We start from the raw sequence: 26203 nt of genomic DNA on the forward strand, positions 1-26203 counted from the left end.
TGCATTCGTCCTGTGAGGACTGATGTCCTATGAGGACTGATGTACCGTGTCTTTTCTCCCTGATTTCATACGGTAGTCCCCCCTTGTCCATGCTTTCATTTTCCATGGTTTCAGTTGACTGTAGTCAACCGAGGTCTGAAAATAGGTGAGTATAGTATAATATGTATTTTGAGAGAGAGACCTCATTTGTATAACTTTTATTGCAGCCTATTTTTATAACTGTTCTATTTTATTATTCGTTATGTTGTTAATGTCTTTATGTGCCTATGTTATAACTTAAACTTTATCATAGGTATGTATGTATAGGAAAAAACATAGTGTATATAGGGTTTGGTACTATCTGAGGTTTCAGGCAGCCACCGGGGTCTTGGAATTAACACTCAAGGAGAAGGGAGCCAACTGCCATTCACGCATAGCACAGGTCCCAGGGCATCCTGGAGGTAAGGGTTATTTGCTATGCATCTTCTAGGCACTGTGGAAACACTTTTTGCAGTTTGAGGAGAAATGGAACCCTTGCATGCATACTTCCAAGAAAAGGAGAAACAGTTAACTTTGTCGTAAAAGTTGGAGTTCAAAGTAAATTGCAGTTATTTTATAAACAAGATAAGAATTTTACATTTTAATGGAGGTTGTTGAATAGAATGCAGAACCAGGAGCCACGTCCTAGCAAAATCCATTTCAAAATTCTATTTCGGCTTTCGGTGTTGAATGGGGACATTGGAACATAGTAAGTGACAGTGATTGTAAAATACTTAGAAAAATGCCTGCTGCAAAGTTACTCTTAAACAAAAGTAACAAAGGCAATTAATATTTTATTCATGCACCTAAACTTAAGTTCATGTGAATTATCCAGACAACTCGGGATGTGTTGGGGAGGTTATTGTGGACAGCCTAAGAAAATTGTCTCTGTAACACATCATGTCCAAATCCATCAAATACTAAGTTCCTATTTATGTTTGTGATGCAGGCACAGCCTTACTAATGAAAACGATCTCATTTATTCACAAAGTAAACATCATTAGCTGATGATGGGGTTGGAGCTTCTTTGTTACTCTGGGTCAGTCACCCCCAGAAGCACTCAAACCAGGGCCACATATGTAAAATTGAGTTAATTTAGGAGGCCTTTAAGTGAAGACCAGGAAATATAAAGGTCTAATTAGTACGGTAATGAATAAAGTACAGATGTCCTTCTGTTCTCTAGCATGAACACTTAGAGTAGAAATCTGAAGAAGGAAAGATAAAATAAAAAGAAGGAACAGTGAGAAAGACTGGGTAAGATGGAAGAAAACAGAAGGAATGAAGGCAGGGAGGCCAGAAAGAAGGAAGGGAACTAAGTGTGCACATGTCACAGTTACATAGTCAAAGGCTAGCAGAAACACAGACACAGCACAATCCACAGAGAGACAGCCTACAGGGCAGACATGATAATAGAAGATAGAGACCCACAGAGGGAAAAAAGCAAAACAAAACAAGCACACACACACACACACACATACACAAAGACAGAACTTCTTCAGTAATATGAGCAATATAGTACTTTTCTGGCTTTTTAAGTTACTAAGACAAAAGGCTTTCTAAAGACCATATGGCTGGTTTTTTTTCCTTTCTTTTTTTCTTTTTTCCTTTTTCTGGGAGACAGAGTCTTGCTCTGTCACCTAGGCTGGAGTGCAATGTGCAGTGGTGCGATTCGGCTCACTGCAACCTTCATGATTCTCCTGCCTCAGCCTCCTGAGTAGCTGGGACTACAGGCACCTGCCACCAGGCCTGGCTAATTTTTGTATTTTTAGTAGAGATGGGGTTTCACCATACTGGCCAGGCTAGTCTCAAACTCCTGACCTTGTGACCCCCCAGCCTCGGCCTCCCAAAGTGCTGGGATTACAAGCGTGAGCCACTGCGCCCGGCCATGGCTGTTTTATAACTACTATCATACATGTCAATTTCACTTCTTGACATTTAGCCGAATATGGAGGTGTGGCTCATAAATCTAGGCTCCTTTTTTAGTTTTCTGCACACAAAAAAACTAAAAACCTATAGATATACACAGGTCTTTGCTAAATATGAATAAGATTTGTTTGATATTTGGAATACTTCCATTTATCCTTCTCCACTTCACTGGAACATTGCATGAATCATTTAACAGAACTCACTAACATCCTGGAGTAATATTTAAAAGAAGGACCATGTGTTACAGTAGTCATGTGCATACTGAGTTAGCAAGGATCACCTACTTTGATATATTATTATAATTATGTGTGTATAAATGTATGTGTAGTATCTCTATGTGTGTGTATATGTGTATATATATATATACACACAAATCTGTGGAATGTTTCCGCAGCCAAGTATCCTATTGAATTACAAATAACTTGAAACAGAAATAACCTGATAGAGGAGCACTCAGCTGAAAATGAAGCCTGCAAGCTCCACATATCACTTCCTGTAGTCCTAACCCCTTCTACACGTACCTGTGCCTTCCTCCGCATGCAATACCAGAGCTACTGACAAATGACACTTCCCCAGGCCCACCTCCTTCCAACCCCACTGAGGAGCTGTGGGCACCTAGAGGTCAATAGGCTTAGCCCCGACACTGCTTCTGCCATGGCCTCATTGGTACTCATGGGGTGCCCTGATGTTTCCATTCACCGGTGGAGGTGGAAGTGGCTATTTTGCCAGTGCTTACTTCCTAGTTTAAGATTTCGTCACATAACCTTTTTTTCTTTAACATTTCATATTCTTATTCAGGTTATTATACAACTGCTCTTTCTGGAGAATGTCAAAGCCACCCGTGACACGGTTCTGAGCCAGTCTGTTCATCTAGACAACGTGGACAGTAGCACCCACCTCCTGGTACTAAAGATCAAGCAAGCAAGACAAGGCATTTAAAGGTGTCTGCACAGTTTCTGAGACACAGGCAGTGCTTCAGGGTATGGAAGGGCTCAGGATGCTCAGTTTACCCTTTGAACCTCATGTTGGCTGGCTGGACTTCTGGGAGCTATCCTGCAAATGTAAATCGTTACTTATAGGGCTGTTCCCATGGTACACAGGCATTGCGTGGGGTTAAAAACCTGTCTGCAGCCTTGGTCTACTGTGTTGCCAAGAGATTGCCCTGCATCTGTTATAAATATAGAAATAAACAGAACATCAAAGCTTGATTCATGAAGGCATAAAATTATAAAAATTGAAGACTTTTGGATCATGAACTACAAGTTTTCTTCTGATATATGATTTTCTGTTGCTTTTAAAAGATGAGGATATCTTGTTAAACAAAGGCCAGTAGAAGTAAATTCAAAGTAATGGAGAGAACTGTGTTTCACAGGTACTCAAGGAGCAATCTCTATTCCTATATATCCTTGCTCCTTTGACCCAAGACCACCTAAACCCATAGCAAGCCAAGAACCAGACTTCTGGAAGAGTTTGCCACGCACTCTCGTTTAGCTCATTTGTATGGAGTGCCTGCTCTGTGACAGCAGAAGTTCCTGGGCAATTTCTTTTCCTTCAAACTCAGGTCAAACCCCCAGTCAGAAGGAGCTGCTCATTCCACTGTGCTCCCTTACATAAATCTGTTGTATAGGAATTACCACAATGTGTTTTCATGACTTGTAGGTGTTAGCTTTCAAAAACTGTGAGTTCCTGTGTCTCATTCCAATGCCTTCTACAGTACTCAGAACACATTTATTCAGTTTTTTTTTAAATTATTACCTCCTATAATGTGGCAGGCACTATTCTAGATGTTGTGGATATTATCCATGAGATAGGAGATTCCTGCTCCACAAAACTTATATTCTTGTGAAAAAAATACAGATTAGGAACAAAGTAAATAAGTAGTTGGATTGTGTGTCAAAAGGTGACAAATTTTTTTCATAAAAAATAAAGCAGAAGGAGAATAATAAAGAAAGCTGGAATAGGGGCTTGTAATTGTAAAGGCTAAGGTCAAGGAAGTTCTTGCTGACAAGGAGGCATTGAGCAAAAACCTAGTGCAAGTGAGCATGTGAGACTCGCAGTTGTGCAGGGAGCAACATTCCAGACAGTGGGAATAGCATGCCAAAGCCTGAGACTTGGCAGGTCTGGGGGACCCAGCGTGGATTCTAGTTGGGCAGGGGGCAATGAACAGGCAGGGAGACCAGGCCAGAGTAAAGATGTGGTCTTTTTCTTTAAGAAAGGGGAAACTCATTGAAGGGCTTCTGACTGTCTCATGGAGTGAATCTTACATGAGGAAGAACAGGGGCAGGAAAGCCGTGAGAAGGTGCTGACAGTGATTGGAGTGAGCTGTGATGGCTTAGGGGCCTGTGACAGCAGCACAGGTGGTGAGAAATGGTCAGATTCATTTTGAAGTTAGAGCCATCAGGATATTTGGACAGACTGGATACAGAGTCTGAAGAGGAGAGTCGAGGATGCCTCCAAGACTTTTGAATGTCCCCATTTACTGACATGGGAAGATGATGGGTATATCGATTTATGGCAGAAGATAATGATTTTAATTTTGAATACTTATCAGAGATCCATTTGCAGATGCTGTCTACACAGTCGGTTATATGAGTCTGAAATTCAGGAAAGAGAGAAGTGCTGGGGATGTAAAATTATGGACATGCAAATGTATTGAAAGCCCCACGGAGATCACCAAAAGATCACCACCAAAGAGGATCAAGGATGCACCTTGGGGAATCCAGTGTCAGAGACTGGGGTGTTGAGGAACCAGCAAGCAGACCTGAGAAGATGCAGTCTGAGAGGTAGAGGAAACCAGGGAGGTTGCAGTGTTGGGAAGCCAAGTTTCTTTGTCAATGGCCAGGCTTGTGTGAGCCTTCCAGCCCTTCCTTGAAGAACGCAGAGCTTGCTGATCCTCCAGGACAGACTGTAGGCTCTGGGTCAGCTTCCAAAGACCAGGAGGATGGCCCTTAGGGTCTTGGGAGAATTACCTTGAGCACTTTGAGGAGTCTAGGAGTCTACTTCGCTCTATTCTCACAGGGGCAATCTGGAAGAATAGAATTTACCCTGAGCCTCGACACTGGAGCAAAGGCAAAGAGAACGCCCCCAGGGGCATGTTACAATATTTCCCTATGCAGGGTTCACTCCCCTGCCCTGATTTTGCAGGGGACCCTAGAAGAACATTCCCCACCCCAGTTTTGAGAACCACCCCCAGGCTAGCCTCCCAGAGTAGTTCCTGTGCCTCAGGCAGAGAACCACAGTGAGAATCCTTTCAACAAAACAAAACAAAACAAAAAACCCACTGTTCAGATGCAACTCTTCGTCCCAATCTACATTGTCCATGCCCGGTTGTTCAGCTTTCAATCTCGTCTAAGAGTTCCCGGGTTCTGGCAGTCACTTTGCTTTCTGGCTCGGCAGTCTGACACCACGCCCGTCCTCAGACTCCCTGGGCTGACCCCTTCCTACAAGCAGCTCAGGAATGGGCAGTGGGCGCATTGTTTCCAGTTTTATTTTCTCTTCCCAGTTGAAAATGACCAAATGAAACCAAGTGAGACATTGGCAGAGTTAAGAACATCTCCTTTGTATGTCTGATACTTTGATAAAATACACTTATAAAGGAAGACCCTTATTGATTGTAGAAAAATGAACTAGAAATGATTAAACAGAATAGGCTGATTTGTAATTGAGGGGCCAATAGAAACTGCTGGCTAAACAGCCTTGGTTTTAAAGGGGCCAGAACTAGATTGTTACGCGGGTAGGGTTCAGGTGTTCTTATCATAATAAAATAAAATTTTCTTAAAAATATAAGTAAAGGGATAGAATTAGGGAAAGAACTTACGATCTTGGAAGGAAAGAAGTTGTAAGCACTTTAAAGACAGTTATAGAGAATCAACATGTTAAATAGAAATGCGTTTATCATGAATTACAAGCTACATTATTTATTCTCAAAACAAACAAGGGTAGATAATGTAAAATAAAATATTTCTCTAGTAACATCCTGTACGAGGCCTACACTGGTAAATAAAACAGATTTTTTGTCTTTAAAAAGTAGTCAGTATATTAAAAAGGCAGAATTATATATGATAAAGTTTTGTTTTTAAAAAAAATATAGTTTTTTCCTTTTTTATTGTCTCCCCAATGAAATTGTAAAGCCGAAGGCATATAATCTGCTTTCTTCTTCTGAATGGGTGGACAGATGGATGAGTGAATGACAAAATAGCTACAATTCAAAGTAATAAGTGTTTTGAAACAGACAAGTAAAGAACTGCTTAGGGAACACAATGGGAAAAAGTCTTAGTCTGGGAGGTCATGGGGATACCTCATGGAGAAGGTGGTGTCAGTCTTGAGCCTGAAAGAACGAGTACAAATTCCATACGTCAAAAGACAAAGGAAAGAATTATGTCAGGCATGGCCTAGAACAGAGTTGAGATGGAAAGAACGTTTTCTAACATGAAAAATTAGAAGTAGCGTTAGATGTAGGATTTTCTCAGAAAACAGGATGGTGATGATATTGAAAAAACAAAATTTGTTGGTGGGAAGGGGGATAAAAATGATTTTCTCCTACAGGGAGAAGAAACTAAATGAGAAGAAAAATTATGCAAGCAAAAAACCCAAATGAAAAGGTAGCAAAGGAGAATATCAAAGATAAAAATGAACTCACAAGATACAGCTGAATACATCAACAGGTTAAACATACAGGGATAGATAATGTAAAATAAAATATTTCTCAAGTAACATCATGTATGAGGCCTACACTGGTAAATAAAATAGATTCCTTGTCTTCAAAAAGTAGGCAGTATATTAAAAAGTCAGAATTAGGTATGATAAATTAAAACTTTTTTAAAGGTATGTTTTGAGATGGAGGGGGCAGGGGAAACTGTGACACCAGGGCTCAAAGTGCTCTATGCAAAAAGTTTCATTAGTCAAGAAGGCAGCAAGGTTTGGTCTTTGAACACTTTTCCAAGGCCACACAGCTAGTCAGGGAAACAGCCCTGGAAACCAGGGCTGCTGTTAACCCAGTGTTCCTTCCACCACAAAAACTCTCGGCTTTTCTGCCAACCTTCATACCACAGAATTTGACAAACCAGTCAAATTCTAGGCAAGAGTTTGCAGTAGAGTTTTGAGAATTTGCCCATTGAGACGAAATATTGGAAACCAGAGCACATGATATTTGGATTGTAGGGAGTTCATTTGTCAACATTATGGGACACATTTTATTTCAGTTCACATTTTAAGCAGCAAAAAAATTTACAAGGTGTCAGAAACATTATGTTTACAAGCATATAATATAATTAAAATGAGACCTCAAATAGGTATAGTTTACTTAAAAGATAGCAAGATAGGAAGTATTCTGCCTGATGATTAAAGTTCATGCATTTCTTCAAGTAGGACCGGGGAGAAACGAGATATGCTGTCAAATAATTTTGCTTGCATTGGAGGTGCTGAAGAGTGCATGAGGGTGAGAAGATTTGGACCAAAGAGAGCCAATGACCTGTGCAGTGCCTGAGCAAGTCCAAAGGAGCTTTAGCAATTTAGTTTCTAAATTACCAAAGCTGCAAGGGAGCTGTGTGACAGACATATGGAATTTGACGGAGACTTCAGATTCTGTCAGAGACATGTAATGAAATACTCTGAGAACACAATCTAGGTGGTTATAAAGTCATCTGTGGAAGCATATAAAATAGGATCTTAAAAGTTTCCATCCTTAAACTCTGATTTCTGATACATGATGAATGTTTAAGGAAGATCTGGTTGATTTCAAACACTTCTAAGAGATAAAAACAAAGATAGACCAAGAGTTGTGCATTTTGCCACACTACTGTCAAGATTTGGACATTTGTTCTGTATTCTGCTGTTTTTCTTCAAATAGAAATGCAAACAATGATTAACATTCCCCAAGAATTCATAGATCAAGAAAATACCAAAGAAACCCAGACTTTTGACTTTTCAGCCAACCTTCATACCACTAAAAATTAGCAATGGTGAGAAGAGTTTTTCTAAGTAATTAGTAAAGTTCAACCTATGGTCTCTGTGATGTGTGCCTCTCACACTTCCAAACACCCATTAATTTCTTATAAATCTTGTTAAAAGGCCAGAGAGAGCCCTGGAGTCTGCATTTCCAGTGAGCCTCCAGGGGATGCCATGGTTCTGAGCCGGCAGGTTCTGGGGGCACCTCTGAGTCCCAAGCTGGACGTGATCTCCTCTCACCCTCAACAATGCTGTTACATAACACCCTGGGTTTGTTACCAATGCTGTGAATTGCATATCCACTGCAACATCTAATACTGTGCTAGAGCACAAGAACAAATATCAAAGGAAATATTCATGCCTCAGTCAAGAGTGGCAAATTCTGCTGTGTAAAAGTATTTATGTTACAAGAAAAGAAAAGCTAAGTGGATGAAAAAATTATCTCTGTAGGTAAGCTCTGACAATGCAAAAGCAGCAATACAAGTCAATCCTCACATATAGCCTGCGGTGGTGACATTTTGCCACAGTTTTAGAAGATGTCTGATTTTTAGAGATGTTAGTGCCTTAGACTCTCAAATCCTATAATCTGTTGGTTGACAGAGGCCACCAATATCCTTGTGGTAATATTTGAATGTAGAGAAAAACAAGCAAAGAAAATGAAGCACGTTTTCCTGCTCTTATTTTGTTTCTGAGTCTCTTAACTCTATGGACATTTATTCATTAGCTCCATAGTATTTTTCTAAAATACAGATATTAAGATTTAAAGTACACCTTAGACAAGTTGGGGAGTGCTCTGTCCTGTGTAATCACCATTTTATATATATACATATATACACACACACACACTATGCTTTATTACAGTGTGTTGGTTGGTATAATCACGGTTATATATATTATGTACTATGTAATTTATGTAATATATACATTTTATTACATACATGTGATAAAAACTGGAAAAACCTTAACTATTTAGTCCTTTGTGGTTAGGGCACTATGAAGGAAGAGTATTCCACTTTTAGTCCATTTGTAAATGACTATTACAGGCCTCAGGTGTAGGTTAAGTGACTCACACCTCCCATACTGCAAAATCAGCCTTGGAAGTACAAGGCCCTTGATAGGTCATCGCTTGGGAGATGGCATTTCAAAAGAAAAAACAAATAAAATGGATGTATATTTGAGTCATTCCTAGATATTTTAACATCTACTTAAAATCACATAATTACCTTCTAGGAAACAATTTAGAAGGAAATGGTAGTGGTCTGCTTTTTTAAATTTTTTTTTTAATTTTGATTTTATTTGTATTTTATTTTATTGTATTTCCTAGATTGCACAATCTAGGCTCACTGCAACCTCTACCTCCTGGGTTCAAGCAATTCTCCTGCTTCAGCTTCCCGAGTAGATGGGATCACAGGTGCGTGCCACCACCCCTGGCTAATTTTCATATTTTTAGTAGAGACAGGGTTTCGCTATGTTGGCCAAGCTGGTCTCAAACTCCTAACCTCAAGTGTTCCACCTGCCTTAGTCTTCCAAAGTGCTGGGATTACAGGGATGAGCCACCATGCCCGGCCAGCAGTCTCTTTATAATTAGCAGTGCAGGGAATTATGAAGATGTGGCAGGGTTTGTCGGAAGGTTAGGATACTTTTCAGCTTGATATATTAATTTATTGATAAAATTTAAATTAATAGTCCCCCCAAGTATGGATGGTAAAGTGGCATGCAGCAGCCTGCAGTGGCAGCAGACAATATCCCGCGGCTTCAGGGGGTGCGGGTTCTGGACTGGAGACGGGACCTGAGTCCTGTCTCTGGTTCAGTCGCTTCCCTGTCACAGGCCAGGTATAAAGCACTTAACTTCCATGAACTCAGCACATATGAGTAAATGCAGGTAATGTCATTTGTCCTGACGACCTTACGGGCTTGCCCTATGGCTCCAAACAGACGCCGTGCACATTGTTCCAACAAATCATTCAGTGCGTACCTGTTGAGGCCCACTCAATACACCTTCAGCGCTAAATGCTAGAATAGGCTATGCAAATACATAAACATACAAGAGCATTAGAGTTCATCAGCTTTTCTTGTTAAACTACAAACTCTCTTTTGTTTTTATTCTTATTGAAAGCTTCCCCAATATATTTTAAGACACTTTTCTGCCCTAGTAAGAACAGTACAGTAAACAAAAAATAATCTCTGCAATGCTTCTGTTGGTGTGAGACCTCCAGCCTCATGTTCCACACGGAGCCCCTCCATCACACAGAGGCACGGACAAGACCGATGCCGGGGTGACTGAACCCTACAGACAACTCCCCCACACCCTGGAGGGACACTTCTCCCTTCTAAATTAATCCTTATCATCAGCTTCTTGGGTGATCAGTCTCGAGTCCCTCTCAAAGTGGCTTATAGGTAAAAAGGGTTTTCTTGAAGGCGTTAGTTTCTTGGATTCTAATGTTCAGGTCTGTCCTAGTATTGAAAAAGATACATTGCCAACATGATATAGTAGTTACGCTATTAAATCTCTAAAACATTCATTGAGCCCTACATTTGGAAATAATACCACAAAAAGGAAAGAAGAGAGTTTCTCCCTTATTTTCTCTAACCTCATGATTAAAATGATTAATTTCCTTTTGCCTGGCTGATGGACTTATGGAACACTTAACTATTAGAAATCAGGATCAGTTCACTTTTTTCTTTAGTTGTCACCTCCAGAAATCTTTATGTAATAAGTTCCAATAAAATTATGACCACTAAAGGAAACTGAATTCTAAAAAAAAACCTCCAAAATATTAAAGTATTTATTACTGATATAAAGACTATAGTGAATGAAATAAGAGAAAAGAAAAACTAGAAAGCCATCTAGATCTGTATTCATAACAAATTTCACATCATGAAATGTTATTGTTAAATCTATAACTAGGCCAGGCATGGTGGCTCACACCTATAGTCCCAGAACTTTGGGAGGCCAAGGCAAGAAGATTACTTGAGCTCGAGAGTTTGATGGAGACCAGGCTGAGCAACATAGTGAGAACCTCATCTGTACAGAAATAAACAAAATTAGCCGGGTGTGGTGGCGCATGCCTGTAGTTCCAGCTACTCCAAAGACTGAGGTTGAAGGATTGCCCGAGCCCAGGAGGTTAAGGCTCCAATGAGCCAAGGTCACGCTACTGTACTCCAGCCTGGGTGACAGAGTGAGATCCTGTCTCAAAATAAATAAATAAAATAAACCTATAATTTATTGATTAGAGAGCTCATAAAATATTTAACATTTTAAAACTTAGAGGAAAATGCCAAATGATAGGATTTTATATAAAGTAAGAAATTATGTAAAATAAAACAAAGAGAGAAACTTAAATTAAAACTTTCATTACCAAACTTAAGCTGACAAATTGGTACACAGCAAAAAGACCATGAATGGACAGAGAGATTTGATTCTAATATACTTAAGAGGCCTGAATTCATTTGTCTCTCTAAGTAGTCACATACGAAAGTCATTTCAGGGGCTAGAATATATTTTCCTAATTAGAGGAAGGGGGCTGGACTGGTGTAAAAACACTTTGCCAATGCAAGAGACAATTACCAATATTAGTAGATGCAATAACATGAGGTTCAGACTAAGGATAATAGTAATAAAAGAAAAGCACAGAGATAATTCAATGGTCATGATTTAGAAAGACACAGGAGAGCCTTCTCGACACCACCTGTAACCTGAATCATGTTAGAGGAAAGACTGGAAATGCTAATAAGGAATATGATTAAAGGTGGGCCTGTGGTTATAAATTGCTTTTTTAATGGTGATGATAGTAGCTGACATAGAGTATAATAAGAAGATGAGAATGTCAGTATCAATTTTATTAGTGCCATGAACAATATACAGTATATTTAAATTAGCTTCATTTGTATTAGTACTTTTGTAAGTAGTCGCCCTAGAAGCAATAACATGTCCAATGCATTCTAAAAAGAAGAACCAAATAAAGTTGCCAGTGTTCTCTACAAAATAGCCATAACTTTTACCCTGGGGAAAACATGCCACATTTCCTAAGATATTCAGAATTCAGGCACACAGTTGTGCTGGATCACAACAAACCTGTGGAAAAAATTGGAAGAGGAATTGCAGGAAATGGACAAAAATTTAAAAGATGCTAAAAATATAAGCTTCCATATGAATCAGTACTTTTCCCCCAAGATTTACATAGAATAATAATTAAAATCTATGTCTGGGTCAACTTAAACTACTTAAGAAACAACTTGGGGCCGGGTGCGGTTGCTCATGCCTGTAATCCCAGCACTTTGGGAGGCCGAGGCAGGTGGATCCCAAGGTCAGGAAATTGAGACTCTCCTGGCTCACACAGTGAAACCCTGTCTCTACTAAAAATACAAAAAATTAGCCGGGCGTGGTGGCACACGCCTGTAGTCCCAGCTACTCCAGGGGCTGAGGCAGGAGAATAGCTTGAACCTAGGAGGCGGAAGTTGCAGTGAACCGAGATTGCTCCACTGCAGTCCAGCCTGGGCAACACGGTGAGGCTCCACCAAAACCAAAAAGAAACAACTTGGGACCTTGTCTGTCTAAGCACGGTCATTCTGTTGAACAGAAATGATTATAAAATTTCAAATAATCACTTAGTGATTTTTATAAGCTGGATCTCGTTAAAGAAAAATAGATGAATTAATGATGTTTATAAATTTTCCCAACAATTATCATCAGCTTTCTGAGTTACTCTAATAACAAATTAGTTAAAATGAAATATCTGGCAAAAAATAATCTTTAGAGAATTAGGAAAATAGAAACATTATTATCTTAAACTACATTATTTGTCCAAATTTAAGAAAACTAGGCTGTTTGAAAGATAAACCATAAGGGTTAAAAATATAGACTGTGAGAAATTTGTTGCTTACATCGCTTTTTGGTTTCTACTCTAAACAGTATTAATTGTGTGTGAGAGAAAGACTAGTCTGGTGGGTGAGAAGCTGGCCTTTGAGTCCGAAGTCTGGATTGCCTAACAGCTGTGTAGCCTTGGGTTATTTCCATAAATTATTTATTTTCACTTTATTCATCTGAAAATTGAAATATCAGAGTTTCTGCCTTATAAGGTTATCGGGAAGATTAAGTGAGATAATAGAGGTTAAGAAAGCCCAAGAGTGTCTGGCATAGGACCCCAATAAATATTAGTTTATTGGCTGGGTGCAGTGGCTCATGCCTGTAATCCCAGCACTTTGGGAGGCCAAGATGGGCAGATCACCTGAGATCAGGAGTTTGAGACCAGTCTGATCACCATGGAGAAACCCCGTCTCTACTAAAAATACAAAATTAGCCCAGCATGGTGGCGCACGCCTGTAATCCCAGCTACTCTAGAGACTGAGGCAGGAGAATCACTTGAACCCGGGAGGTGGAGGTTGTAGTGAACCGAGATCGTGCCATTGCACTCCAGCTTGGGCAACAAGAGCAAAACTCCATCTCAATATATATATACACACACATATATAATTATTATTAATGCTACTGACATGCTCAAACAGTAATTTCTATTTCTCCACATAGAGCACAGTAAACATTTCTTCCCACAAATTTGCTTCTCTCTGCTAATACCTAACTTTTTATCTATGAATTATATTTTTCTTCTTAGGTCAATGTACACACATTAATTCCTTAAAGATTATCTTGTATAAAAGTTGCCTTCAAGAAACATCACTAAAATTAAGGCCTTTTTTTCTCCAAATGGCTTGATTCCTTTAAAAGGCTCTGGTGTCCCTCACCATGTAAGTGGCCTCATGTCCACGGGCACCCTGATTCTACAACAAGAACCAAGAAACCACGCCAGGGACTGCAAACATGTCCCCCACTTGGAGCACTGGGTCATTTTAAACTTCTCTTGAACATTCTACAGGGGATATAAATAAAGCCTCCAGAAAGATAAGAATTTTAAATAAGAGCAAATTCTAAAGGCAATAATTTAAATGACCAAGGTTATTCAACAGTTTAATCCTGTCCAAATGTAGGGGTATACTATATGTCCTGTTCTTATCAAAATACTTTCAAAATCAAAATTCTTAAGCTGGGTGCAGTGGCTCACTCCTGTTAATCCCAGAGCTTTGGGAAGCCGAGGTGGGAGGAACGCTTGAGCCCAGGAGTTTGAGACCAGCCTAGGCAACATAGCAAGACACTGTCTCTACTAAAAATATAAAAATTAGCCAGGTGTGGTGGCACATACCTGTACTCCCAGCTACTCAAGAGGCTGAGGCAGGAGGATTGCCTGAGCCCAGGAGTTTGAGGTTGCAGTGAACCATGATCGCACCACTGCACTCCAGCCTGAGAGACTGAGTGAGACCGTTTGAGACCACGTCTCAAAAAAATAAATAGATAAAAACAAAATAAAATTCATAAGACAAAATTGATTACACAGGTAGGGCCATGGATTCCCTACTGAAAAACTCCACAGAGAAGAGCATCTGCATGAATTCTAACAGATAAGTGTTTTGCTACATAAATGAACCAACGCTATGACAGCGATCATAAGCCACATGGAAGCAACAGTGACAGCCTGTGTTTTAGGGGAATCACAAGCTCAGTTGCCTGGAGAAAGAACTGTGTAAATTACATACCTTACAAAGTTTAAGTGTATTAGACACTGTTACACATCCTCCATTTTTCAAACATTTCCCTGAGGAACAAATACAGACCACTGCTGTTTCTGGAAAGGTGGACTAAATAGTGGATTTGGGACTTCCTAGGTTGTCAATAGCACATGTAGATAAATATACAGAGCAATTATCTTGTTCCTGACAGAAAATGTGTCATCTGCATGTGTTTCTTCCTAAAAAAACATACTTTCTTTTGACTACACCTTGACAAAGACACTGAAAGAAAATCTAATTAGAATTTATCCTGGAAAACATGTTAGGGTAGAATTTTCACAATATTGTCTAGGTGTAGTAGCAACAATATCTGTGATGAAAATGCATGAACCTACTCAAAAAAACTATTGGTCACACTATGTTCCCATGTTTAGGTTAAAAAATTAGTTACCCGATGGAATCTTCTTCTTCTTCTTCTTCTTCTTCTTATTATTATTATTATTATTATTATTTTGAGATGGAGTCTCACTCTGTCACCCAGGCTGGAGTGCAGTGGTATGATCTCAGCTCACTGCAACCTCCACTTCCCAGGTTCAAGCAATTCTCCTGCCTCAGCCTCCTGAGTCGCTGGGACTACAGGTTCATGCTGCCATGCCCGGCTAATTTTTTGTACTTTAGTACTATCGGGGTTTCACCGTGTTGCCCAGGCTGGTCTCAAACTCCTGAGCTCAGGAAATCTGCTCACCTCGGCCTGAAATCTTCTAATTATTTAATGTAAGAAGTGGATAACTTAGGATCTGGGTTATCCACCAGTCAGGTTCATGGATAACAGCTCAGCTCTTCCCTGACCATCAGTGTGAAATCCAACCGCATGCGAGGTGTGCACAAAGGGAGCACACGCTTGATGAAGAAAAGTGGGCTACCACTCACATCACAGCAAAACGTCGTTTTGTTATGTCATTAATACAATAGATTGAGTTGTTCAGGATCAAGTATCAGTACAGTTATTCTCCTCTGCCTTGCTGGTGCATACACAGCGTCTGGATGGAAAAAGCCCTTTCGCCAATTCCTTCTGTTAAAACAAGTATTCTGAGGCTTCAGAAGTACAAATTATTCAAATAATCAAAGCCCATTAATGTGAAAAAAAGTAATACAGGGCAAATCTTACCTGAGCTCCTGGATTAGCGAATCCATTGGCACTGTTGACAAAAAAAGAAGAAAAAGAAGACTCAATCAGTTGATAATTTTCAAAACTGTATAATGGAAACTTTTCACCCACCTAGAGGTAACGACCAACAAGTTTCTCACTGGGTGGGTTTATCTTTTCTTGCTCTGGTTCTTTGGAGATGAGAGGACAGATGGATGTGGCCCAGAATAGGCAGACTGTGGGTTGAGTACCTTGGGTGACCCTGGGGCCTGGTAATCATAGATTGGATTTTCCAGGTACCTGTCCTTAAAGATTCATTGAAAATTCACAGGAGCACAAATGACTCAGATTATTTTTTAAATACATTTTATTTTTAGTGGAAAATTATTCAAAAGGAATCTCAAGATTATATTTTTATTAATATTAACACATATTCAAATAAAACTGGTAAAACTTTACTAAATAAATATGTCCCATGCTTTTACTCGTAAACTTCCTCCATATAGAAAGGGGAGGATGAGCTTCAGCCATGTTAATATCACCAACCTTTTAAAAATGAAGAACTTACAGGAAAAACAGCTTTGATTTTTCTGACTGAAATGATGGGAACTAAAGAAGTTCATGTTTATAAATACCTGCCTACACAAGGATAAGCAGCATATTGAGAGAGACAACAGGTGGTTTTAAAGATTACTCATGCCTCACGAGAAACAGTTGTTTCATTTCTAGAAGAACATTTTGGCTCTATTAAGGGTGTTCATGCCTGTGCCAGAGGAATTTAAAGTCCAAAAGGAATTGCAAATTTTAAAAAACCCACATTTTAAAAGTATGACAGAGTACTGTGCTTTTAGAAGTCAAAAGAAGAAATTCAAATAATCCAAATACACACCCTAGCATGCTGATATTTATGGCAGGCATAAACTTATTCCAAATAACGGGTCAAATTGCTCTTCTTAAGCTGGTATCCTATTGAGAAGTTTGCTCCATAAAAAAGCTATTGTTTAGAAATACTACATTCCAAATATTAGGATATATAATGTGGTTACTTTAAAAGTAATATAAAGTAAGACTGGAAAATAATACAGTATAAAATTTCTGTTTAGGTAGAAAAAAGTCTCATGAGCACAGCATTATTCTGCATTTTGGTTACCATGGTTAATGATAAGCATGGTTATATTTTAACTGAAAACAATTATCCTTGAATGTATTAAAAATTTTGGGATTCTGGACTTTGCTCAAAGAGGAATTAACTACCTTGACTACATATACAAATATACAGATAATGAAAGCATTCCATTTGATCAGCCACTGTCAACTGTACATCTCAACACCCTTCTAAAGAGCTGCAGGGTTACGGCTTTGCCGCAGCTCTTCCTCTGTGAGGTGGACTCCAAGGAGGGTGGGGTGGGGTGGGTAGGGAACAGCTATCTGAGTGTTTTAAGAGGCTGTGGTGAACCTAGAGTTTTCCACTTAGAATTAAGGGTCACAAAAATATAGCCAATTATAATAAAATTTATTTTCCTTAAGGGGTATTATTGCCAGTCAATCCTGTTTTCCAGATGTTTAGATCATCAAGGGCCTGTTTATATTTCAATATTACATTACCATCTGTTGGTTACAAAAAGAGAGGGATAACCAGCAAGTTAAACCTTCCAAACATCAGAGCTGCTGGAAATTCCCAGCAGAGACAGTCAAAAAACAAACACCATCATTTTACTTGAACTGAGTTTAGGTTGGGAACCACTAAACCAGATAACATAAAAATCAAAACCTGCTTTGGCAATAAACTAATCATTCTGTCTTTTCCTTTGGCCATTAATTTGAAGTTTTCCATGAAACATCCTTCACTTGCTGAACCTTATGCTGTTTTGCGTGATGTTCAAATCCACTCATGATTGCATTTTGTAAAAATTATCATCATATATCATTTGGACTTTTCTGAATTCTTTAACTCCTAGTTCATAATATTTTGCCTCTCCATGCCAAGAGCCAGTATCCTGGCTTGATTTGAAAAAAGAATCCCCGAGGAAGTTGTATCATTCTGACTGCACATGAGGGACTGAGCACTGGAACTCTCATATTTCATGGTGTGGTAGGCATAGTGTCATAGAACCTGCTTGCTAACTCACCCTCAGTTCCTTTAGAGCGAGTACGCAGCGTTTTATCTTCAGCCTCTGCATCCATCTATAACATGAACACAAAGTCCTAAGGTCATTCCTTTGACATTGACCAAAATATGAAAACATGTAATTAGAAGTTCTGAAGGTCATTATGAAAAACAGTAGCCTTCCATGCTCTTGACTAACAGCCCGGCTCTATAGTACATAACTGTGACTCCCCCCACACACCACCAGCTTTGGAAATACATCCACAGTTGCTGGAAACCAGAGAGAACAGCGACAAGAGGGCAGATGTCCTTGTCCACAAGTGTTTGAAGTGACTCAAACACTTCTGGCATTACAAAGATGGAAAAAGGCTCGTCTCATTAACAGTGGCTGTGAAGGAGACGAAACCTCACATGTCAAACCAAAAGATTTCAGACCAATTTACTAAAATCTAAGTCCTTTCTTCCGAATACATATCTCTTTCTAAGCTTGGGAAAAAAATGATTCCTTGTGTAAAAAAGCACCATGAAGACAAACCCCTGAAATGCCCCCAGAAAATACCATTAGAAATTTTGATTATCAACAATGACATACGTTTACTCTTATAATTTCAGAATAAATGCCAGTTATAATCATTCAAAGGTATAAGGAAGGTGAAATTTGAGTGATATATATGTCAGTGTCAAATTCCCCAAAACATCATTACTAAATATTTTAAATGTCATCAAATCAATTATCAAAGGGATGCAAAGACTTTAAAAGCCTGTTGTTTTCAGACTCTGACCTTGATACACTCATCCATTACACTAGAATCCGCTAATCATCTCTTAGTTTAATTCACTTCTGCACATTATCAGAAGGAATTCTTAAACGTAAATAAGTTGCTTTGCTTGTTGAAAATCAGAGGCAGGCAGAAGGTGTGCTCAGTGGCTCCCATCCTTAAATCCTGACACTAGCTCCGATGCGGTGTGACTGCAATGGTAATGGGAGCTGCATTTCTGCTCTCAGAGGCTGAGTTGTGATTGAAGGCACTGACCTGCCATAGACTTATAATAGGGGAGCAGGTGTGGCAATGATGGACTTTAATTTCCTTTAATAAACCTTTTATGTGCCACACTTTTACTGCCATTCGACGCTCTCCAAGGTCCTGCACATAATAGGTTCATTACTTTTGATTACTATAGTCTATTGAGACAAACAACTCCAGAACACACTATATATTATGTTCAGTTAAACCAATATAGACTATTTATCCATTGTGCATTTTTTCACCTGCAACACTACAGACAAAATTAACGACAGCCCTCGTAAGCTAAAACTATTAAAACCACCAGAACTCTTTTGTCATCATTTCATAATAAACACCACACCAATCGTTGAACTGCTTTTTAAACTAGCAAACAAAAAGTGTTCACTGCCTTTGCTGAACGGCAGTTGCTATGGTCTAAATAAAATGGTCCATTGTTATGAATACTTTAAAACTACAAAATAAGAGAAAACAACAATGAAACACGGGTGATTTTTTTCCTGTCGATTTTCTTTCTTTTCAAGCCATATGAGTTTATGACAGATGTGACACTGCCTAAGATGAAAATGGCTTGGTTTACTCAGGATAGTAAGCACTGCGTTGTGAAATCCCCCTCTGCCCGTGAGTATCTCTGTTGCATACAAAGTGGCTCAACTCTAGCGAACGCCCCTCCATGTGCTAAATGAATAACTAGATGACAAGAGATCAGTAGCATGTGAGGGTTAAAATAATGAAAACCAACACATATTTCTGAGGAAGCCACTTCTATGTGTGAGCCTCCACAAAGCAACACCAATCTATTATTATCTTGCCACGTGGATGCTATTAACTCACCCTAACCCTCTGAAGAATTACCCAGAAGGCAAGGATGAACTCCGTGAGTTTCTTTAGCAAAACTAAACATAACCCGCAAAGACTGCCAGTGGACACAAATCAAAATTTCAGAAGCACACTTAAGTGCAATCTTCTTTAGACCGGCTTTAAGCTGAATTCTATTTTGCAATTCAGCTACCCAAGGGCCTGGTTGCCTTGTCACCACTCCAGGCAGCCGCTCCCCACTAAAGTCATTGGAAAGGATACATAAATATTCATGGACCTCCCTTTGACTGTGCTTGGAATGCTGGTCTCATAATTGTGTTCTGTTTGAGCTATTGTCCTCTTGTTGGTCTAGGATATAGATATCCTCTACAAACATATTTAAAAACTGAGAACTCATTCATAGAACTAAGTTTTCAAATTTAACTTGTGGGTCAAGTTGCAGGAGTGAAATGGATCAAGGTCATAATATACAACTCAACTGTTTCACTTGCTTTCTCTTCTTCACACGTAAAAAACAAAAGTTACTACATTGTGTCTACTCAAGTCTGGGGGTCATTGGGAAATAAGAACATAAGAAACCCAAGGCGTATGTGTTTTTCAGTGTGGAGAGTTTATTGCTCAGGAGATAGTGCTTTCTTCTCATAAATCTCAATTCAAAAATAGGTTTTGGTTTCTAGAACCTTGTCTATGGGAGTAGATATTTTAAGTATTCTTCATTTGGATTATTCTCATGGATCCCAATAAATTGCCAATGGAAAGGTTTAAGTTTTGTAAAATCAGGCCTCATGTTCAATGAGTTCCTTGTCCAAGTAATGGATCATTAGAAGTGGAAAAAGATTTCTACTTCAGTGTGTGTGTTCAGGCCCCTGGGATGGGGTGGAGGTAGATTATCATTCTTTCAAAGTCTTCCAGAATTAGAGATGAGGCACATGATTATGGTGTGATTCAAGAAATCAACCTAATTTGTACTGCAGTCTTGAAAATTACACTTCATATTGGGAACTTTGTTTTCTTCTCCCTGGAAAAGAAGACTTGATCGTCTTTACTGCTTAAGCCCCGATACTACTGACAAGATTGTAATTAATTCTGTAAAACCTAACGAGTCATTTCTTTTCTCAAAACAGATGTTTTATTTTTTTAAAAAGCTGTCCCTTTCCAAATTTCTCAGGGCATTTATATACTTCATTCTCATATACCTCATTATAGATGAAAACCGACAGAAGATATATTCTGAAATTCCTATAATGGGTACTTCCTGGCTTTGAGAATCTACTTCTCGATAGGAGTAAGAACAGTAAGGGTAAACTCTGCCACTCTTATTTTCCCTAACTTGAAACTACTTTAAGAAAAAAGTTCAGTTTAAATGATAACTATCAACTTATTATGTACAATAGTTACATAACAAGGAGAAAAAAGTGGTTCTTGCTCAGTCTCTAATTCTTAATAATGCCATGAAAAAACATTTTGAAAAGGGCTTAATGTTCCAGTTTTCTGGGGAGAGAGGTGAATGCAAGGTGAAATGGCAATAGGAAAAGACATGTATAAAATAAAGAGGCCAAAAAGCAAAACTTGGAGGAAAACATGCAAGAGCTAACAATGGAAATAAGCAGGCATACAATGAGGAAGAAAAATGACCAGAAAATGGAATTGAACTCTTGAGTTGAGTTTGGAAAGCTCTCATTTAATTTCTTTATGTACTTACAAACCTATAAACAGATGTATAAAGTGATTTCCTAGTACTTGTACTTGACGTCTTTTCTTACTGGAGTTTACATCAGGGGCAATAAGCAGGTCTCTTCCACATCGCCCCAGTGCACAGATCTGGTACCTTCTTTTGGACTGAAGAGGAAGTCCTGGAATTGCTGTTTTGTGGGAGGGAAGAAATTCAAGGAGCAGGACATAGAATTCATAAACTCCATTTTGCTTTCATTCACACAAGCCAATTACTGACATGTGTGGAGGTTTTATTTCCCTTAGATTTTATTTTTCACTTAAAATTCTGTTTTAACCTAATGACAAATAAAACAAAAACGCAAAACAAAACCCAGCTGTCCAAGTAAAAATTTAATTACTTATTAAAAAACACTGTCTAGTTAGATAGATATATCATGCAGGTAGCTACTCTTTGCTTTTTTTTTTTTTTGAGATGAGATTTTGCTCTTTTTGCCCAGGCTGGAGTACAATGGCATGATCTCATCTCGGCTCACTGTAACCTCACCTCTGCCTCCCGGGTTCAAGTGATTCTCCTGCCTCAGCCTCCCAAGTAGCTGGGATTGCAGGCTTGTGTCACCAAGCCTGACTAATTTTTTTTTTTTTTTTTTTTTTTTAGTAGAGACTGGGTTTCACTATAGTGGTCAGGTTGGCCTTGAACTCCTGACCTAAGGTGATCCACCTGCCTTGGCCTCCCAAAGTGCTGGGATTACAGGGATGAGCCACCACACCCGGCTGCCACTCTTAATTTAAGAAGTCCATCATACACATTCAACTTGCAGTAAGCTCCCTTTTGAACCAGATTTTGCTCTGCTCATCTCCTGAGATTTTTGACCTGGCAGTGCGGCTCCATCGCTGTTTCACATTGCTCTTGTGAGATGTCATTTCAATCCTGGGGACTCACAGCAATGGTGGGAGGAAGATCTGTGACTGCTGAGAAGAGCAGCTGGGGTCCTTTCCATGAGGAACGCTTTATCTACAGTGGACGCTTCCTTTTCAAAAAACAAGTGTTTAAAAAAAATGGTGAAGAAAAACTCAGGAAGTTGGAAATGGCTAGGCCCAGAAAACCAAACAACTAGATGACGCCAGCATCTTGGACTGAAACTTGGCCAAATTGAAGAACAAAGAATCTTCCACTGAGTGCCCTTTCTTTTGATGATTCTGGCATCATTTTGTTTTAAACATAGCTTTGGGGCAGCTCACAATGGGAGCAAAGATGTTTACCTGTCACACAGCAGAAATCATGGGAAAAATGAGCTGCAGTACTAAAAGGATGCTAGTTGACTTGTGGAGAGGAATACTAAGAATGTTTAAGTATGTTTTTTCTCTGTTCTTCCCTTCCTCTTATTTTTCTAGTTTTGTTTTCATACATTTATTAGTAACTCAGGAAGAATAGGAACAAATTCAGAAAGTAAACTTTAAAAAAAATTAAATTCTAACAAACCCATATCTTTTTTATGCCACCTGTGATGACATATTTATAATTTTCAGAACTTTTCATCTTTTATTTGCACACTGTTCTTGATTTCAATGCTCTGTTCTCATATACCTCTTATTGTACTGTCTTTGGTTCTATACAGAGAGCTGAAGAATCGAAGGATGTGTGCACTTTGGATTTATGATCTTTCTCCTTGTCTCCCCTAATCGCTCCTACCCCTGTAAATACCAAACTCAAAGGAAAACCTAGATTCAGTCCGCTGTCATTTTAAGTACAGTTTTCTGGGAAGCAGATCTTCCTGAGGGCCATGTGTAGGCACATTCCCCTCAGAGGAGATGATTTTCAAAGGAAATTTCCTAGAGCTTAGGATGCACTGCCTTAAATGCACTGCCTTAGGCCGGGTGCGGTGGCTCACGCCTGTAATCCCAGCACTTTGGGAGGCCGAGGCGGGTGGATCACGAGGCCAGGAGATCGAGACCATCCTGGCTAACACGGTGAAACTAAAAATTTAGCCAGGCGTGGTGGCGGGCACCTGTAGTCCCAGCTACTTGGGAGGCTGAGGCAGGAGAATGGCGTGAACTTGGGAGGTGGAGCTAGCAGTGCGCTGAGATGGCGCCACTGCACTTCAGCCTGGGTGACAGAGTAAGACTCTGTCTCAAAAAAAAAAAAAAAAAAAAAAAAAGAAGAAATGCACTGCCGTAAAGAAATCTGAGACCTGAAACAAGCTTGGGTAGCATCATAAGGTGAATGGTTGGTTTTCATTCTCCCTGATTTCTGAGTTGTCACTGCTGGTGTAGACTTCATCCTGCAACTTTGTGCAACTGGCAATGCTGAATATAAACCAAAGCCATGTGTTGGTGTCTTTTTGCCAAACGACTCCAGCAAATAGTCCTATTATTCCCTTAGGTAACCAACTTGTGCCAAGGATTTCTATTAGTCGCCGTACCACGGCCTCAGAGTCACAGCTTTGTGACATTAGGGGACAATCTCCAGCTTTATGTTTTAGAAGACGGTTTGTTTTTTGATATATATTTTTAATATGCCCAGTTTAAAGATAACTCGGGGCAAGTAACACACTAAAAGGGCCTTTAAAATTTTTTTCTTGCTGATATTTTGAGATGCATCTGTTGCAAAATATGTCAATGTTAGAAATCAAGCTCCTTCATATAGGGATAGATCTTTTGAAATAGATTTCTCTCAAGAATAATCCAATTCCTTACTTTTTAGTGTTTGCATAAATTCACTCCAGAAGTCATCCACAGTACTTTTTAAAACATTGTGCTTTTAAAAATCTCGCTTATTTACTCTTAATCCATAAACAAACTAATTTCTAACACAAATGAATGTAAACTGGATTTCGAAAAACATTTTAACATAGAAACTTTCTTTAAAGGCAAACATGTGTGAACAAATAACACATACCAATCAATATGAAAAGGGCTGTAGGCTCAGAGGACTTTGCCTATTTAATATTTTAAAATATTAAATAGCTGTGCTTCTGAAAAAAATCACAATTCTAAATTCAGCACTAACAATAAATTTGTAAGCAAATCCACAGAGAAAGATCTGTTGTAGAGGAGAGCTTTCATATAAATTCTTTGATTGAATTCACTTTCTTTCAACGTGTTCTACTTTTTAATAAATAAAAATGTCGCCTTACCTCTCTTTTTCTCCAGGTAACTTGTATGCCAACTCAGTTTGCCCTGCTGTGTCAGGGGTACTAAATAAATGACTTTGTCTGATTTAGTGATAAATCCTGAAATTCATTCTATTGAGATAAGAAATCAAACAAGAAAAATATATCAGGCTGGACGAATAAATAGAAGAGCAGCAATAAACACTTAAGTGAACAATCAACAAAGTGTTGACACTTATCTATAGTTTGGTTGTACTAGAGTACAAATAGCATGACAATTCTTATACTATGTATCAATGGGAAAAATTGTTTTTTATTTTTTAAGGTAAGCCAAATTTATTTTTGTCTTTATTACCAAACTATCTATCTATCTATCCATCTACTTACCTCTGTATTACTTCTTCAGTTTAGCTGGGAAGTTCGATAAGAGGGACTCTCAATGATCATTACTATTGTTTTTATTTTTAACCACCAAAATAAAAAGTTTGGAAAAGATTTGGAACGTACTATACTCAAGCGGTCACAAAAGGCAGACCCAAAATGTATTCGTTTGTTACTTAGGGTTCTTTTTAAAGAGACCATCATAACATGATACTAATCCTTTTGCTAATGCTTTAACTTTTTGTCCAATGAAACGATTTGCCCTTCGTTTACTCTGTGTTCAGTCATCATACACAGAGCTGCCTCACCTCTATTTGGTCCTGGGGATGAGCACAGAATAAGTTTTCATCAGGCCATTTGGCCCTTGAGAGAAAACTTTGAAATTCAGTGTGGTGCACTCAACGTACTACAAGAACCAATTTATACAAATACCATGTATATCCATGCACATTTAAAATGTTTATGTCTGGCAGTTCTGATGTTTTAAAACACAAGCCACCAACCTTCCTTGCAGAAGATTTCTGCCGTCCTGCCTTCTCTACCCTTTGCAGTATATCAAAGTGCTCAGCTTTTTAATCATAGATTTCTGTATTTCTTGTAGGATTTGACCAGACATTAAGTAGATGCTTCTTCAACTCAAGTCAGCAACTATATAGTTCCTGTGGAAAAATGGAGACAAAATTCTCAAGTGATAGAGCAGATTACTGCACATGATGTGAGAATTGAAAAGTAGCACAGGAGCTTGGGAATTCTTAGTTCGTGTTTGATTGCAACTAAAAAAAAAAAATGGCTTTCTCTCCAAATGTTTTTGGCCTATTCTATTGCACCCTCAGTTCAGAAAGAGTTCTGAAGCTTTCCACCTGCTTATTCCCCTTTGTTTGCCATACACTAACCTAAAACAAAAGATCCTGGAAAACAGTCACACTGGCAAACAAAGCTCTTTCTAAATCCTGAAAGTAATGGCTTTTTGTCTAATACCCTATCGTGTTATGTATTTATTAGCAATACATTTTCCATTTATTTTCTCAAAGATTGCCAATAAAGAACTGAATCACATAAGGGAGTAGCTGTAAAGCCTCTGAGTTCCCTAATGTCAAACTCATTAGCATTCGAATAAGCACACAGCAGCACATCATCTGCACAATTGCAATTTTTTACTACTTTTAATAGCATTTCTCAAAGGGCTCATTTTCAACTTTCTTCAGTGGTTAGTTGGTTCTCAGGGGAAAAGTAGCTTCCTGACGCTCACAGCTTCCACTCAACAGCCCGGCCGTTTGCTGTCAGATGCATCAGCCCTCTGCCCTAACCCCATCTGCCGTGGCTCCCCTCCCTGGGGAAGAGAGTGAAGGCAGCACAGCTGAGATCGGCTTGGAGAAGTGCACAGAGGGCACTGACAAAATATAAGTTTAGAAATATGATTTGACACAATAGAGCTCATGAAGTCTAAGCACACCAAAATACAAATGGGAACGAGGAGCCCTGCAGAGGC

At 39.0% G+C, this 26203-nt stretch overlaps 1 protein-coding gene and 1 long non-coding RNA gene across 15 annotated transcripts in view; both read right to left on the reverse strand.

The window, feature by feature from the left end:
* Positions 1 to 26203, reverse strand: part of ST18 (ST18 C2H2C-type zinc finger transcription factor) — a 310749-nt gene that overhangs the window by 91442 nt on the left and 193104 nt on the right. For 5 of the 13 annotated variants that reach the window (XM_021942313.2, XM_021942310.2, XM_021942307.2 and 2 more), the window contains 5 exons: positions 25218 to 25373; positions 24358 to 24465; positions 21256 to 21411; positions 17728 to 17782; positions 15620 to 15650 (listed from right to left, as the gene is read on the reverse strand). In XM_021942313.2, coding sequence (XP_021798005.2) covers positions 15620 to 15650; positions 17728 to 17782 — 86 coding nt within the window. In that variant the 5' untranslated portion in view covers positions 21256 to 21411; positions 24358 to 24465; positions 25218 to 25373. Of the gene's footprint in view, positions 1 to 11892; positions 12202 to 15619; positions 15651 to 17727; positions 17783 to 21251; positions 21412 to 24357; positions 24466 to 25217; positions 25374 to 26203 lie in introns of those variants that run through there. The other 8 variants (XM_021942312.2, XM_021942309.2, XM_021942305.2 and 5 more) reach the window with 3 other exon arrangements.
* LOC110743941 overlaps positions 25330 to 26203 on the reverse strand; it is a 193983-nt gene continuing 193109 nt past the window's right edge. Inside the window, exon 5 of one of the 2 annotated variants that reach the window (XR_002523794.1) lies at positions 25330 to 25373. This is a non-coding gene — a long non-coding RNA (uncharacterized LOC110743941). The remainder of the gene's footprint in view (positions 25374 to 26203) is intronic. The other variant, XR_002523795.2, reaches the window with a different exon arrangement.

Source organism: Papio anubis, chromosome 8 (assembly GCF_008728515.1).
Source record: "Papio anubis isolate 15944 chromosome 8, Panubis1.0, whole genome shotgun sequence".
Classification (NCBI taxonomy): Eukaryota; Metazoa; Chordata; class Mammalia; order Primates; family Cercopithecidae; genus Papio; species Papio anubis.